General features: G+C 43.4%; 1 protein-coding gene across 2 annotated transcripts in view; it reads right to left on the bottom strand.

The window, feature by feature from the left end:
- The window catches only part of FAF1 (Fas associated factor 1), a 309,253-nt gene that overhangs the window by 270,655 nt on the left and 20,837 nt on the right, over positions 1–17,761 (bottom strand). For both annotated transcript variants that reach the window (XM_073357756.2, XM_073357758.2), the window contains exon 2: positions 5,185–5,253. In XM_073357756.2, coding sequence (XP_073213857.1) covers positions 5,185–5,253 — 69 coding nt within the window. The remainder of the gene's footprint in view (positions 1–5,184; positions 5,254–17,761) is intronic.

Genomic DNA, 17,761 nt, shown 5'->3' with positions numbered 1-17,761 from the left:
ACTGCCTATCCAGCGACTGACAGCGCTGCTCATAGGCCTGGTAATAATTCAGAGAACGATGACACCCGCTTCAGGAACCATGTGCACAGGGATCATCTATGACGCTTCGGTGACTGGCATCGGGACTCCAGCAACCGGCGTCTCGGCTCCAGCAACCAGCATTGCTCCGAAGAGCGGCGCCAGGACTCCTGAGAGTGCTGAGGATGCTCTGGTGAGCGGCGCCTGAGAACCAGGGAGTGGCACCTTTCAGGTGACTGTTGCCAGAATTCCAGGGACTGGTGGCATGCCTCTCTGGCCCGGTACCACAGATCTGGTGGCTGATATCTGGATCCCAGAGATGGTTGCATAGAATTCAGCGATCAGTGTCGGGAACCTGCCAAGTGGCCACGGGTCTGTGATTCAAGACACCGCTCTGGAGATCGTTGGCAAGGTTCTGGTGAGAAGGCCGGAGTACAGTGCCACGGGGTTACTTCTGCAGGGCTGCCATAAAGGACTTTCCCCTAAAAACGGATCCTTAGGCCTCTCTTTCCAAAGAGCAGGCGGCACCAGGAGGGAGAAGATGTCTTTTGCCGCTTTAAAGGCTTCTGGGGTGGACGGCACTGTGAGGTACTGCGTACCTCTACCACTCCCTGGCGTAGGAGGCAGGTCGCCGGATGGACTAGGCGCAATAGGCGAGGTTGTCGTGTGGCTGCGCTCTGGTGACAGCGAGATGGTCTGATCTGGTCGAGGCTCATCTTCTCCCTTATCCTTACAGGACCCCAGGGAGCACCCTCTCCTGGTGTGCTTCTTGTGTCTTTTGGCTGGTCGCAGTGACAAGGATTGACATCAGGAGGAAGTCGATGCCGAAGTACTTGGCACAGAGTCCAAATGTGCCAGTTCCAAGGCCAGTGCAAGAGCTGACTCCATGAGGAGCGTGCAGAGCCTAATGTCTCTCTCCTTTTTGGTCTGGGGCTTGAATCCCTTGCAAATATGGTATTTTCTGTGAATGTGAGACTCACCCTGACACTTCAAACAACTAAGATATGGATCGCTGATTGGCATGGGCTTCTTACAGCAATCACACGGCTTGAAGCGCGGGGAGGAGGGCATGTCCTGTCCCTGGACTAAGTCCCTCGGGGAACTACAAACTAAAGTATACTAACACTATTAGGAACTGTTAACTATCTCTAACCGCAACTATTGACATAAGAGAAGTTTGGAGAACCACTTGCTAGAGCAAGGGGAGCATTCCAGCACCAACAGTGGCGGTAAGGAGGAACTGAGGGACGGAGGGGGCCGGTAGCGTCCCTTATACCGGCACATACAAACGCCACTCCAGAGGGTGCTAGAGCTAGTCCCCTACGGATACCCTGGAGGAAAAACTTCCAGCAGCAGTACATGTGGCAAGCACATGCACCTACAATGGAAGGGACATGTACAAGCACCTGAAGAAGTAGTAGTAGTAAATTCATCATCACTTACTTTTAAAATCAAGATTGAAAGTCTAAAAGACACAGGACTCAATAGTGTTCACTTACGTAGTACAGAAGAATAATTCCCTCCACTGCGAGGATCATTCAGTGGCATTTTAATAGATTTTAAATCAAAGGCCTTAACAAAATCAGAAGCTTCTCCCCACACCCTCAAAAATCAAACAGCAATAATCATAATCATATGGTAGCCCATTTTACAAACAAATACCATCCTTCAAAGACAAAGACACAAAGACCCTTGTAAAAGCTTGTGTCAAGAGATAACCCTTGAAGTATGCCCATTAAAAAGCAAACAAAGCAAAAAAACAAACCTCACCCCCCCCCCACACACACACACACATATGCATGGGCTGTTTTGGACTATGGGCTAATTCAAAGGTTGAGAGCCTCTCTGAGGCCACCCTTGCCACCAGCTTCTCCTTTATACAAAAAAGACTCCAGTCCAAGCACCTCTGCTACTAGCAATTGCAGCTGAATGGCACACAGATGGGGGCACTGTCTATGTACAGCTTCACAGGTCAAAACCAACATATTAAACTCCATCTGGACACCACAAGGTAGCCATTTAACCAATGCAGAAGACAAAGTACTGATGTCACCCTGTTTATCTTTAGAAAAGCTGTAAAAATGCCTTCACATTTTTCTGAAGCATCTGCGTTTTGCTAGTTCCACCCACTCAAATTTAAATTCTCTCTCAGCCTCTACCAGGAAGTACATGACTACTCCCATCTTCGGATCCGTTTTGCATTCAGTCTCACTCTCAGTCCTTGCTTTCTTCTTGCGTCAGCTGGTGTCCCAGAGTACAGGACACTTGTGGTCACAGCCTCATAGAATTCAGGAGGAAATAGGTGGCCATGAGTCATCCACCTAGTTTCCTCTCTACATAACACCTTTAGGGTGAAATGGAGCGAAGATGACACAGGTAGCCTGAATGAAGTCCAAATGCACTCCCTGCCATTAGACTAGAACTTCTTTGGCTTATGTTTGCTTGACTTGCATTTCTTAGTGTTGCAAGAGTGTCCTGGAGCAGATTGTCCACATTCTTGCATGACTCACTTGGCTTCCTATTTAAACACTTGAATTTTTCTGGATACCCTATTGAAGTTCACCTGACAACACACCAGATGATAAGTTCTGAGCACAAGACTGTGGACAGAAGGCTGCTCCTGAAGTTCTAAATGCTGCCCATTTGCGCTATATAGTTCAGGAAGAAACTCTGAACATTTTGGAGACCTGCCTCAGAGTTGCCTTAGGTCATGACGTGACCTATGTAACAACTCTGATTCTATATCTAGAGTCACTAAATGGCAAGAGAATCCTTTCATGAAAACTAATGGAACCCCCTCTCATGTGACAAGGTGCTATATTTTACTTCATCACTTTTCTGAAAATGGCCACTCTCTAAATTCCTCCCTCACCCCTTTCCTTTGCCACTCCTGTTCATCCCATTGTTCGCCAAACCTAGCTTAACCTTGCGCCTGTGCCACTGAGCAACTCTGACGGTATGTTCAGGGACCAGGCAGACTTCCTACACCACAAATTACAACTGAACTGCTGCCTTAACTCATAAGTCTACCCCACCCCTTATCTCATCTCCACTATTTACATGCTCTAGTAGCCCTGCCCTAGACAACCTGACATTTGACCCTGCCTCTAACTACCATCCCATTTCCATTCTCCTTTCAAGTTTCTTAAACATGCTCTCTCACTCACCACCTTGATTTCCTCTCCTCCAATTCCCTATTAGCACACTGCAATTTGGCTTTCACTCCTTTCCCTCCACCAGGACTGTTCTCATCAAAAGATAACCCTACTGCCATTGAAGTCCATGGGCCTCTTCTCCATTCTCACACTTCTTGATTTATGCACTGGCTCAGAAACAGCTCATCACTCCTCCTTCACAGGACACTGCCCACCTCTCTTTTTCCCCCCCGTTCTTCCCCTACCGCTCCAATTTTTCCTTCAGCATCTCCTTTATTTGCTCATCTTCCTCCCTCTCTAACTTTCCATCTGTCTTCTTCAAGGCTGTCTCTTGAATCAGTTCTTTGCCCCATAAATTTTATTTCTAGGTAACTTTATCAGCTCTCACAGCTTCATCTATTCACTTCCCCCTTTCTGTTCAGTCTTGCATCTCTGACATTGCATCGTGGGATGTTCTGCCATCAAGTTAAGATCAGTAATAAGACTGAGCTCCTTAGCTATTCTCATAATTCTTCATCACAGTTTTGTCAGCCAGACTCACAAGCACTTGTAATACACTACAGTCCCCCTTTCCCACATCCAGACTTTAAAATACATGGTTAATGCATCAAACTGAGTATTTTTTACCTCTATAAAATGCATAGGAGTTTCCTCCTGCTGTATAAGTGGTGAAGCAAACAGACATTTACTTTCAAGACAGGAGACATGAGGTCATGACAACATCCTATCACAGTATCTATTTTTAATTGCACGAAATAATCAATGTAAAGGTTTCTGATTACCTTGGTTGGATACATGAAACAGCTGTCTATTGGTTTTTTTTGGGGGGGTGATACCATTTGGCAAAAACCTTAAAATGCTTTATGTAAAGTTTAATTAAGAAAGGCCACTTTATTTTACTCTATTTCATTTTCAAAATGTGCTATCCTATCCTCAGTCTCTTAAAAACCCCAACAACCACCAACAGTCCTGTATTGTAATAGCTCCATTTTGCATTTTTTTCCTGCTTTTGTGGACATGGAGAATCCAGATCAGTAGCTGCCTCACAGACTCACTACAAATGTGCAATTATTCTATAGAAGGAAAATTGTTAAGTACTTAATTTTTTTAATTAACTTCTTTAAAATCTTCCCAAAATCTTATTTTCATAATGACCTACCTGGCTTTACTAAGAAAAACCACAATATTATTCCAATTCTGTGGCATCTATAAGAGGAAGGTATCAATATAACCAGCAACAGCGAAAAGTTAAGGGGGAAAAAAAAAAAAAAAAAAAAGACCATGCCTCATGAATGGGAAAACCTCCCTGACAACATCACTGCGCCACTACCTTAGCATCCTTCAAATTCCTCCTTATGACTAACCTCTCCTACAATATTTATAGAGTACTACCAGATCACAACCCCTACGCAGGCAGTGAGCCAACATCTCTGCTTAATACACATTGATTTGCTTACTTTTCTGATACCTTGCCTGCCTGCCCACTGCCATGTTTGTCTCATTTACACATTGAGTCTTGCTACAACATAGATTGTGACACCTGGGACAGAGACTGTCTTTTTACTAGTGTCTGGACAACATCAAGACTGGAGGGAAAGGTGGGGGGGAAAGAGGAGTGGAGAGGGAGAGTAGGGCGAGCTGATTCTTGATCCAGTAGGCACTACTGTAATACAAATAAATGGCAGCAGCAAAAAAACTGCAGTGCCAAAATTAAGCCATTAAAAAAATAGCTTATTTGAAGAAAGTGGTTTACCTCCCATTTCTTTCACAGGTACTAACTAAATCCTTGAAAATTCTTATATCTACAAGTTGTCTTTTTTTTAAAAGGTTACCTTTAATTTTTGTATACATACAAAGTTACACTTGGATCTAATCAACAAGTACTTAATTCTCCTATGAATTATGTATTTAACGGGGGAAAAAAGTCACATATTCAATTCAAGTTTTGCTTAGACAGTACCAACAAGTATATGAACTTGTGCTACAAAATCATTTTCTTAGACATACTTACCACTAAATCCCAGTTATTTTGTTCAAGTAACGTAATAGCTTCATCAATATTTTCAATGCCGGTACATGCCTAAAAGGAAAAAAAAAAAGCATTAAATGGAGGGGGAAAAAATGTTGATTTAATCAGAATTCAGATCAATATTAATTCTTTAAAAGTTAAGTAGCACAGCCAAAGCCAAAGCATGGGTCTCTGAAGCCTAGAACCATGTGATGATAGGAGAAAAAAAGGACAGTTTATGTCAGAGGCTAGCATGCTAGTATAGGATTTGGGAAACCTGGGTTCAAGCCCATGTTCAACTACAGCCTTCCTCTGTGACCCAGCACAAATCACTTAGCCTGTCTGTGCTTCAGTCACCCATGTTAAAGATGGGGATAATAGTACTTCCTTATGGCACAGGACTGTTCTGGGGAGACATACTTTAAGGACTGAGATACTCAGATACTACCATAATTCAAGTAATATACAAGAACCTAAGATGGAGAGTTCTGCCATATCAAGTCTAAACATTTTTAAAATTTTTAGTAAAAACAAGAACAAAAATAAAATAATAATAATTCCTTCCTAATCTCTGATCACAAAAACTGACTAACACTCCTTTAGCATATTCAAAAATATGTCCAATTGAATGTATAAGGTTTAAGTACTTCATTATAGGTAATATCCATGTTGCTCTGTCCCTACACCATACCTTTCTTGAACCACACAATTTGTCTAATGAACCTACAGTGCTGGGATTTCTTATTATAGCAGAATCTTTGGGGTTGTCATTACAGTGAAGCCTTCACTTGGAGAAGATTATAGATTTGCCAGTGAGGCTAGAGAGAATTCTTTTACTTGTGGTTGGGAGTTGGAGGCGGGAGGGCAGGAGAAAGAAAAACATAGCGTTACAAATATCTCCATTTGTATAACCTTGACAGTTAAGAGTAAATATTTTTTAATTGATGGTAATAAATTCACAGTGAAATGGTACTGTAGATTTTAGCTCAAACTCCCAATTCAAAGCAGGAGGTCTGTTCTATTTACAATCCACATGCAGCATGCCACTTGCTTTTAGATACAGTACCTACATTTTCCTCAACTGTTCAACTTCCAACAGGTAGGGCATAACTCTCAGCTTTGCCACTGAGAAATCACTTCTCATAGATTGCCAAATAACTGATTAATTCATTATTTAACGCAGTCTATCATACAAGTGTTACATGGGGAGAAGTGTGAAAGATTTGGTACCCAATTATTTCTTTCTGGAATGAATCTCTTTACCACAATCCAGCACAAGTCAGTTTTGCCTCTCTTTCTACATACATGTATTAGCAGGAGTGTTGTAAGCAAGACATGAGAAGTAATTCTTCCACTCTACTCTGTGCTGATTAGGCCTCAGCTGGAATATTGTGTCCAGTTCCGGGTGCCACATTTCAAGAAGGATGAGGACAAATTGGAGAAAGTCCAGAGAAGAGCAACAAAAATTATTAAAGGTCTAGAAAACATGACCTATGAGGAAGATTGAAAAATTTGGGTTTGTTTAGTCTGGAAAAGAGAAGGCTGAGAGGGGACATAACAGTTTTCAAGTACACAAAAGGTTGTTACAAGGAGGAGGGAGAAAAATTGTTGTCCTTAACCTCTGAGGATAGGACAAGAAGCAACGGGCTTAAATTGCAGCAAGAGAGGTTTAGGCTGGACATTAGGAAAAATTTCCTAACCACCCTGAGAGTTAAGCACTGGAATAAATTGCCTAGGGAGGTTGTGGAATCTCCATCGTTGGAGACTTTTAAGAGCAGGTTAGACAAACACCTTAAAATAAAGGGACCTGATTTTTCTGAGATGTTAAGCACTCACAACTCCCACTAGTCAAAGTCAGGCCCAATATTATCACTTCTAAAATACGACAGTAGAACCTCAGAGTTACAAACACCTTGGAAATGGAGGTTGTTCGTAACTCTGAAATGTTCATAACTCTGAACAAAATGTTATGGTTGTTCTTTCAAAAGTTTACTGAACATTGACTTAATACAGCTTTGAAACTTTACTATGAAGAAAAAATGCTGCTTTCCTTTTTTTTTTTTTAGTAGTTTATGTTTAACATAGTACTCTACTGTATTTGCTTTTTTGTTTGTTTGTCTCTGCTGCTGCTGCCTTATCTGGTTCCAAATGAATTATGTGGTTGACCGGTCAATTCGTAACTCTGAGATTTACAGTAGAATTTCAGAGTTATAAACACCAATCACTTCGAAAAATGGTCTAAATCCCAAGAAAGAAGTCGTCCTTGGTAGTTCTATCACAAGAGAGCACAAAATTTGTTTACTTGCCTTTTCCAGTTGAAATTACAGTAATTAAGACAAATACCTCAATAAAAAAAGTGTGATTTTTTTTAAGATATTCATGCTTCTATACTGAAATCACACCACTTAAGACTATTTAAAAATCAAACTAGTCACTGTTCAGATACTCAAAGTTAGGTGTAAAACCTGCCCAGACAAATACAACCTAAAATCATCAAGATACTTTATAGTAGCCCAGGGAAGAATCAAGTGCTAATGATAATTATTTACATTAAAAAGTGACTAACTTCTGTTTTCTCAGCACCTTATAAATCACATGTTGCTAAATTCCATTGAAGTTCAGTTCTATTCTATCACTTTTGAAGTCTCTTTCCATTCTGGGATTCTGCCTCTGAGTCATTTAACTACAATATCAAATTTGGTCAGCTTACAAGTAAAAAGGTGATTTTTTTTTTTTAAAAATGTCAATCCTGCAATCTCCAGGTGACATCTGAAAGTCAAGTTGTGTTCTGACTCACGTCTCCATCAGCACTACAGATTCTTCAAGTCCAATGTTGCTCTTTGATTTAGGATACAGTTGTCACACGAGTAACTGAAGTCTGAGTTTATCATGCAGTTGAAACTTAATTTCTTAACAGTTCTGTTGATATACCATTCAGAATAGAATCCTACTCATTTTCTCATACTGATGTTTAGCCTATAAAGGTAACAGGAGTACACCAGGAAGTAATAAACAATCACTAAAATGAACAAATGTAACTCTGAATACACAAAGGAAGCAAAATCTGTCAAACAACATAGGGGCATCTTTACATAGGGCAGTTGTGCACATTGAAATGCCCTGCTTGCATGATGCAAATCCTTAAAGCACAGTAACTAACAGAGTTTCAAGGTGTAGTAAGTTCACTACGTACTGAGTTAGTGCTGACTAGCACTCATGCACACAATGCTCTTTCACACTATTTTGACAGTCCTCCAACTTCTATTCCACACTTTACGTCCCATCATGACCAATCCATCTGTTTACCTGTGTGTTCTCCACTGTACCAGGGCCAAGTTGACTGGATGTAGCACCCCATTTAACTGCTGGCATGCAGCCAGGACTGGTCAATTTGCTCCGGAATTTGAATATTTTGGCATTATAGTGGTATTAATATAGCTGTGTTACACCATAGCGTATGCATCTGCTTGGAGCCAAGTAGAGATCCTTGATCTCATCATCTCAGGAGATGCAACGGTGCAGGTAGTGCTTACCAGCAAGCACTGAAAGATGCATTCACATCCATCGCTAAGTAGATGGCCATGAGGCTCACAGCTGGGATGCTATGCAGTGCCGCATCAAGAGCAAAGAGCTCAGAAACCTTCATAGGAAGGTCAGGGATGAAAACCAAGCCTCCAGCAGCATGCAGCTATAATTTGAGGCAGGTAGTGCTTTGCAGCCTATAACCTTGTCATGAGACAGCACCATCTACACTTCAACCTGCCAAATGCACACTCCACTGTCATCCTACAACTGCTCAGGCAATAAACAGCTCCTTTCTTCTATCCAAGTGCCCTGTAGATGGCTTCAAACAGCCAAGGAAGCAGAGGATAGGATGGATCTCCCAGACTGACAGGCGTGACATGCATCCGACGAAGAGGGTATTCACCCACGAAAGCTTATACTCTGATACGTCTGTTAGTCTATAAGGTGCCACAGGGCTCTGTCACTTTTACAGATCCAGACTAACACAGCTACCCCTCTGATACTTAACACCATTAATGTCCATAGTGATCCTGGAGCAAATCTTTCAGAATTCATTAAGGCAAGCAGCTATGAATATCAAAAGTCCTAACATTGTGGACATTTCCAGACCCCTCTACATTTATGTATGTTACCCTGCCAATCAGGCCATGATGCATCATGGAGAAAAATCCCGTTCTGTTTATAAACTCTGAGGCCTTGAGTGCAAGGGGCACATGCATCCCATCAACTGCCCCAAAACAATTTGGGAACCCCATTTGTGCAACACAATCAATAACCTCCTTCCAGGCTTTATGACATGGTGCATCAGTACCTTTTTCATAACAGTATACACCTGTATCACAAATGGCCCTGGTCAGTCAATTCACCCATGCCAAGTTAAATAGCTACTAACCAATGAGTCGGAAGTGGCCTCCGGATGGTGATGGTAACCTGTTTCTGAACAGTTTTAGGAACTCATATGTTGCTATGGTGCCTCTACAGCTTCGGGGTGGGCTCTGCACTGATCTGTGGGAAAGCTGCCTTTGTCAGCCTAAAATTCTGGTGTCACTACTGGTCACCACCCCAGGCCTTACAGAACAATCTTTTCCCAGCCATTGCTTCTTTCTCAAGCCCAGAAATGGCACTGCACTGTGTGAAGCTGCTCCAAGGAAAGTTTGTGCAGGAGCACTTGCTCAATATCCTCCTCCTCTCCCTGCTCCTGCTGGCACAGCCATGGTTGCAGGAAGTGCTTGGTTGCACAGTGGCTGAAATCCAAAACCAAAGCCACTCACTGTAGAGAACTCAAACAACACCTCCCTACCAATGGTTTCTGCATATTCACAATCGTCAGCATCACTGTGGAAGCATTGCTTTCTCCGCACTGGCTGGCAGCAGTTTGAAAATGGCAGTTTCCTCTCAAATTGGCAGTAACATTAAACAGCAGGAGTGGAATCATGGGAGTTTTGGAGTTTGACCCCCCCCGTCCCAGAATTCCGTTGTCTTTCAGTGCATATCCCACTATGTGTCATGAGAAAAATCTCAGAATGCACAAGCCCAGCCGCAAAGCAAAGGACAGTGGAATACCCACCCAGAATGCCACACACTTACTTCACACAAAGTCCCTTTTGCGTGTACACAATTATACAAATTGAAACAGGAAACAGCTGTCTGTGTGTATGCTACCACGGCAGTTTATCTACTGCAGACAAGCGCACTACAGTTCAGTGCATATTAAAGCCCCTATGTAGACAAGATCAAAGTCACTTTTCAAAGTAGAACCTCACTTTTGGAAGTTTTAAGATTGAGTTTTCACCATCTCTAATAGCAACACAGCATTTTTGAAGGGCCGTAACTTAAATACTGATGTAACAATGAAACAGGTAGTTTTGTTTAACTTCTGATTTAGACTTACACCAAGTGAGAGACTTCAGAACCGCTCCCCAGCTGAACAGAGTCTGTGAGATTACTAATCCCCAGTTTGGTTCTGTCAGAGGTTCCCCTGGAAAGCTTTTCCTCCACCTGCCACCGTTCATCTATTACCCAAGTTCCCATTTAGCACTGTAGGTGTGTGTGGCACTTTACAAGGAAACAAAAGCATTAACCATGACCAGACAATCTTACATTGTACAGGACATGATAATGCAGGGCCAGATGAAAATATATATCATAGGGAAGAATAATTAAATAAAGAGATGCATAACATTGGGAGTCTATTTCTTTATTTGGTTAATGTGATGGTAGTCAGGGTCATTGTTGGAGAGATTGTGGAAATAGGTAGGCTTGGGTGGACAGGAAGTTATGCAGCATACAGCATCAGAAAGGACAATTCAGGAATAAGCAGAAGGGCAGGAGAAAACTGATGGGTGCTTGTGTGATGATACAAAAAAAAAGAGTACGGTTGCGGTCTTGAGTTAAATCACTTAGAAGTTGGTCTGCCAAAATAGATAAAAAGTCATTCTGTACCTCCTTTGACCTTGAGTACCACCAAATACAATGCTCCCACTGACTAACTGTCAAGATGAGGCATGGAAAAAAGACCATCTCTGAGATAACTGGGGACTAGCCTCTTCATAGATCAGGACCAGGATCATGAAGGATTTGACATAGGTAAGCCCCTTCGTTTTCAGTTTAAACTGATTTTTTCTGAAAAATTCCCAGGTTTTACAAAAAATATTATTCAGTATTTTCTGATGTTCACCCAACTTTTGTATCATTCAAATATATAAAAAATAACTTGTTTTATTAGGTAAATACAATACATTGCATGAAATATATGCATTATGATAAGACATTAGTCGGTGTGTATATGCAAAGCCGCCTGTTGAAGTGAGGCTATGTATTAGTCTAGACCAGGGGTGGCCAACCTGCGGCTCTGGAGCCACATGTGTCTAGGCACCGACTCTGGGGCTGGAGCTACAGACACCAACTCTCCAGTGTGCCAGGGGGTGCTCACTGCTCAACCCCTGGCTCTGCCACAGGCCTTGCCCCTACTCCACCCCTTCCCGCTCTCTCCCCTGAGCCTGCCGTGCCCTCACTCCTCCCCCCAGAGCCTCCTGCATGCCATGAAACAGCTGACTGGGAGGTGTGGGGAGGGAGGGGTAGGCGCTGACCAGAGGGGCTGCCGGTGGGTGGGAGGTACTGGGAGCGGGTTGGGGGAGCTGCTGACATATTACTGTGGCTCTTTGGCAATGTACATTGGTAAATTCTGGCTCCTTCTCAGGCTCAGGTTGGCGACCCCAGGTCTAGAAGATACACACAACAACAACAAAAAACAAACAAACAGACACGCACGCAAGCTCTGAAGTGCGTGCGCATCTGAATGTACTGATAAAACTGACGCACACCACATACGTATTTCAAGCTGTTAGGAGATAATGGTTTAAAGATCTGATGCACTAAAATGGGAAGAAAATGAAACTCTGTATCAGAATACATTTCAGAACACAAGTAAGTATTCAAAAGTTCTTAAAAAATGGAGAAAAAGATTAAGTTGAACGTATGCACTGCAAATGGTGTGGCCAATTATTAAACAGAACTATTAGCCTATAAATATTTACAAAGTCTACAACAGTAAACTGTTTATTCAAATGAAAAGTTTTATTTGGGGATTAGAGATGTACTGTTTTCTTAAACTCAGAGGTGGTGTGTTCTGAGTGCTGTTTTAGTTCTGCAGAAAACTACATTGATTAACATAATTCAAAGCATTAATCTACTGAATACTTCCCCTCCCCGTCTTTCTGTCCACCAAAATAAACCCAAAAAAAAAATTAATAGTTTTTTTGCACTGATTTTCACCCGTTTTTGTTGTTGTGGTAATAAACACTGATAAATTCACAGAAAAAAAATTTTTAACGGAAAATGAAGCACCCTAGACATAAAACAGAAGTCAGAGAACTCCACCGTGTAGCACTACAGTGTGCTCTCTCCCTCTCCTGTTTGATCTATTTAGAAAGTTGTTCACTTTGTTATTAGCCATTGCAGTTTCTATGTGAACTCTGCTGTCAAACCCAGGTAGGGCATGTTGTGGTAACCAGTCTGGAGGTGGAAAAAATGCAAATGAATGTGGCTAAATCTGCATTCAAAAGAAAGGGCAGTTTTCAACTAGCAATAAAATGAAAGGCATTTCTGGCCACAGCTGCTATCAGGATCTCTACTCCGGAGGGGATTCTGCATGACTGCGCACCCACAGAAAACGCCCCCCCCCCCGAATTCCTGTGCTTCCCTGCAGAAAACGGCAGGGAAGCAAAGGGAAAATGCGTGGAGCAGGACAACCATGGGCGCAATTTGGGTTGGGGATTACACCCTCCAAACAGAGATGAGGCATGGGGGGCACACGGAGTTACATTACACTGCCCCCCTCCCATTTCTGGAAGCGCAGAGCTGCCCAACTGAAGGAGGCTGTCTGGGCTCTTCTGACTCTGCAGCTGTATTCCGCCTCCTGGGTCCTAGTGCCAGCCGCGCTCCCCTTCTGCATGCGGGAAGCCCTCTTTTCTGTGCAACAGTGAGTGCCTGTGGTGGGGCTGGGAGTAAGGAGGGGTATGGAAGGAACTGGGGTGGAATAGGGCAGGGGAGAGGAGAATGTGGGAGTGAGGGGAGGGGGGATGGAGAAGAAGAGGGGATAGGGGAATCGCAGGGGGAAGCAGGAGCCCAGCATGAGGCATCCCCACAGCAGCAACTGGGGCTCCCCCGTTAAGCATGCCCATTGAACCCTCACCCTGACAAGCCCTACCCCCTACACCACCTGGATCCCTCTGATGAGCCCCACACAACCAGACCCCCATCACACTGATCCCCAACCAGCTGCACCTAGATCTGCACCCCATAAATCCCCACTCAGCCCCACACACCCAGCCAGATCCCCCCCCCGCTGAGACCCATCTCCCCACAATAATAGCCCCCCGAATGCCAACCACCTTCACCTGGATCCCCTAAAGAGTCCCATTGGCCCTGCACCCAGAACCCCCCCAATGAGCCTCTGTGCATCCAGATCTCCCACTGAGCCGCCCACACCGATTGCCCCACACAGAAACCTCTCACCCCCACCTGGATCCCCCCCACACACACACACTAAGCCCCTCCACACTTGGATCCTGCTGGGCTGAGCCTGCCCACCCACACCTGGTGCACGGCCCCGGGGAGTTTCTGGGGCAGGCGCAGCCCTTGCATTGTGTCAGGGTCAGGTACAGCCTCACTGCCGAGTCCCTTTGAGGTGGGTGTTCAGGGTGATCTCCCACTCAATGCAGCCTGTTGCCTGTACTCCCCACTGCCATGCTGGAGCACATGTATTTATTGACAAATAAAATTTGAAGAATTTTAAAATACTGTGCACGTAATTTTTTGGCACAGAATTCCCTCAGGAGCAGGTATCCAGAGCAGCAATGAATCCAACAGACACCCTTAAGGGTGTGGTCATAATTCCTGCCAAATGCTCAGCAGATTTTCCTCTCCCTAGCAAAATCATCTTAACCAGAATACGCTTAAGCCAACTTCCTTCCATCCTGACTCGGATTTCCTTCAGACACTTGGAACCCAGTGCTGTCTGTGCTAGATGAGACAAGGAAGAAGAGCTGTGTACACTCTACATGTTTTTAGCAGTATAACCGTGGCATTTCACAATCTAACTTCTAGACTTACATAAACGTTGACTAAGAGGCAACAGGGCTAAGCCCTGCAAGACTCCAAAGAGAAGACTGCTTGGGAAAGAGAAGAATCTGTCCACCTTTGGGATCCAGCAGTGGGGAATGAATGAAGTCAGCTTTAATACAGCTCCATCCGCTGATGCAAGATCTTGTTGGTGAGCCAGCAGCATTTCATGTTACAAGTGTCAGAAATCGCTGATAATTTAAACAGAATCTTGGGCGGAGGGAGGATGTCTTGCCACGGCCACCATTCATCAATGCAACCAATGTCTCATTGCTATAATCAGGTCGAAGTGGAAGTGGTTAAAAACAGTGGTAGAAACCAAAAGTCTACTCACCCCAGCTTTCTCAATAAGCTTGCCCCTGAAGAAGAGATTAGTAAGTAAGCAAGCAAGCAGCAGTTAAGAGACCAAAACATCAAAAAGGCTTCTTGATCACGGTCCAGTGCGCCATAAAGGCTGGTAGAATTCCCTGACTAAGGGTGGTATTATTGGTCTTGGTCAAGCAGCAAGCTCTCACTAAACAAGAGGGACATGGCTTTTATTTCACAGATGGTTTCCCTGAAATGCAAACTAATAAATACAGAGTCTAGGGGCACAGAGTATATCAGTTTGAATCATGAACACCAGATTTCGGTTCTTCACCGGACTTTTCATCTCCAGTAGGTTAGCAATATGGTGTGCTTTAGGATCCTAGCACTATACAGATGACTAAACATGAGCACTTGTTCACAGGATCCATGTACTAATGAGCCCCTAATGTACAATCACATGCTAATCACAATCACATGCTAACAAATCCCCTGCAAAATTCAGCAGACTGGAGGGTTCCAATGATTCAATCTGGTTCTATATGCCAATGATAAATCCAAGCTATATCTTCAAGTATTCTCTATTTATTGTATTTAGATAAATGGCAATCCCACACTCCCTGATGCTGGTAATATTTCTGACTTCCCTATATTTCCTTTGGGCCAACCAGGAGGCTAGCCTCCTGAAGAACAGGCCCACATGGCAAACTGATCCCTGTTGTAAAAAAAAGAGCACATCATTTTCACATGACCTTTGGTAGCAATGAGTCTGTGGCAAATGTAAGTCAGCTGGCTGTGTATCGTACAATGCTTCTACTGCCAGAAACTTGTGGTCCCTCATTCCAGAGAATTATTTCTGCACCTTCCTGAGGTGAGCTGACAGGAACACATCTATCTTTGGCTCCTCTAGGACAGAGGCTATCCAGCAAAAGGTGACATTCTTCACACTCCATAAACCTTCACTTATGGATTGCCAGCTCAGTCAATTCACTGTAGTTTAGCAAGAAAAGGCTTGCTTTTATTTGTTGTCCCTATTGCCATCCTCCCTTATCCATTTCTACCAAACACATCCAATGCATTCCCTGTTCTCTCTCTAACGTCTGGGAAGAAAACTGCTCACTCTGAATGCCAAGTGCCTCAACTGTTCTGTGACCTGGTCTCAAACTTATCAGGAGGCAGAGATAAGGCTCTTTTCTGGGACTTTTTCCTGGGCTTGTTGTGTAATATCAACTGTCTTCTAGACAGCCTGGCCTGATGTTAATATCAGAGTCAGACAGATTCAGGAATCCAAATTGAAAAGGGCTACGCATGTGCATTACTGTCCTTGTTACTAACCCATGGTCACCAGGAGCGAGAGGAGACAACAAAAGAAAAAACAGCTGTCTCCCCAGATATACCAGATCACTGAAAATCTGGGAATTCTTGATAGCCACACATAGGATCGCTTACCCTTAAATGCTCATGAAATTCACGTTCAGTAGCTGTCATGACTCTGCTTGAGCCCCTGCTGTCATCTACATGAGTGGATGACATTCGTCCACTATTATTTGTATTGCAGGAGCACTTAGAGAGCCCAACCAAGATCAAAGCCCTACTGTGCTTAGCTTTGTACATTCACATACTGAGAGACAGTCCCACCGCTGGTCCCAGAGAACATACAACATAAATACACAAGACAAAGGAGGTCAGAAGAAAACAGAGGCATGGAAAAGGGAAGTATGTAATCCAAGTCACACGAGAGGTCAATGACAGAATCAGGAGCACAACCTACTTCTAACTCCCAGTCCTTCTCACTAGACCCGTAATTCTCAATTTTTTTCCATACCAGGAACCCCTTCCCATCTTGTGAGAATATAACTGGAATCACTCTTCCACTTCCCAATATGGGAAGAACAGAGTGGTCACAAACCCCAGACTGAGAACCCATACACACATCTCCCCTCTGGAGGTATCTTTCTAGACAAGCGATATAGGACCTAACCACTCTACTAATCTATCTTCTTGGTTCTGGGGTGTGTCAGGATAGCTACACCAAGCATACTGAAGGGCAGAAGCATTGTTTTGTGGTGGGCCAAGTCTCCTGAAGTCTCTGACTCTGTTTTGGAAAACTACTCAGCAGAGGAAAGAAGACCTCAGCACTGTGGCATCACAGCCAAATAAAGTGGTCTATGAGATGTTCAAAAAGTACTCTTTTATAGCAAGGAGACAGAGAAATCTGGTGAAAAATCCCATTCTATGATGCAAATTCACTGTTACAAATGCTCAAAAAGGGGAGGGGGTGTTAAGGTTAGAGGGGGAAAGGCTCAGCTTCCTGGAGACCAGATTTTAGAAAATTACAAATGATTTAAATGATTTGCTGTACCTGGAGAAACAAACAACTTTCTACTTCCTCTCCTATATCTCACAAAGATGTAAGTCAGTAACAAGGCCAGTAATAGGAAGATCTGGAAGTTAGTCAATGGGCAATTCCCAATGCCATCTACTGGAAGTCAAATGTAACTACCTCCAAATCCTAAACTGGAGAACACCTACTCATGTGCACCAAATTGCCAGACATACTAATAAGGGAGAATCCCTGCTTTCGGAGTCCATGCACTCATTAAAACAATTACCTTTGCAACAAGTCAACTAAAATAAAATAAAAACACGACATTTTACTAAAGCAAGTAAAAATCATGAATTATAGTAATTTGCTCAGTCAAGCAAGTTATTATTATGAACAACTTGTAAATCCCAGTACTGGAATAAAACATATTTCAAATTAATCACTAAGCCAACATTTTCAAACTTGGGTCCAGATCCACAAAAGGGATTTAGGCATTAGATTCAGCCATTGGAGCTCTAATCACCAGGCTATGAAGTTATTCTCACTCTCTCTCCAGCCCAATGATTCGTTAATTATTTATCCACGGTGGAACAGCTTCAACGGGAGAGATTGAGTGAGCCCCAAATCAGAATATCCTATAGTCCAGTGGTTACAACATTCTCCTAAGAGGTGGGAAACCCCGTTCATATCCTCTCATCCAAGCAGGCAGAAGGACAAATTAATCCTGGATCTCCCACATCCCAGGGAAGTGCTCTAACCACTGGGCTAAAAGGTAGAAGGTGGGCACCACCATTGCCTCAT

Source organism: Lepidochelys kempii, chromosome 8, assembly GCF_965140285.1.
Source record: "Lepidochelys kempii isolate rLepKem1 chromosome 8, rLepKem1.hap1, whole genome shotgun sequence".
Taxonomy (NCBI): Eukaryota; Metazoa; Chordata; order Testudines; family Cheloniidae; genus Lepidochelys; species Lepidochelys kempii.
Note: the sequence above shows the minus strand (reverse complement) of the source record. Positions and strands in the feature narration are given on the sequence as shown.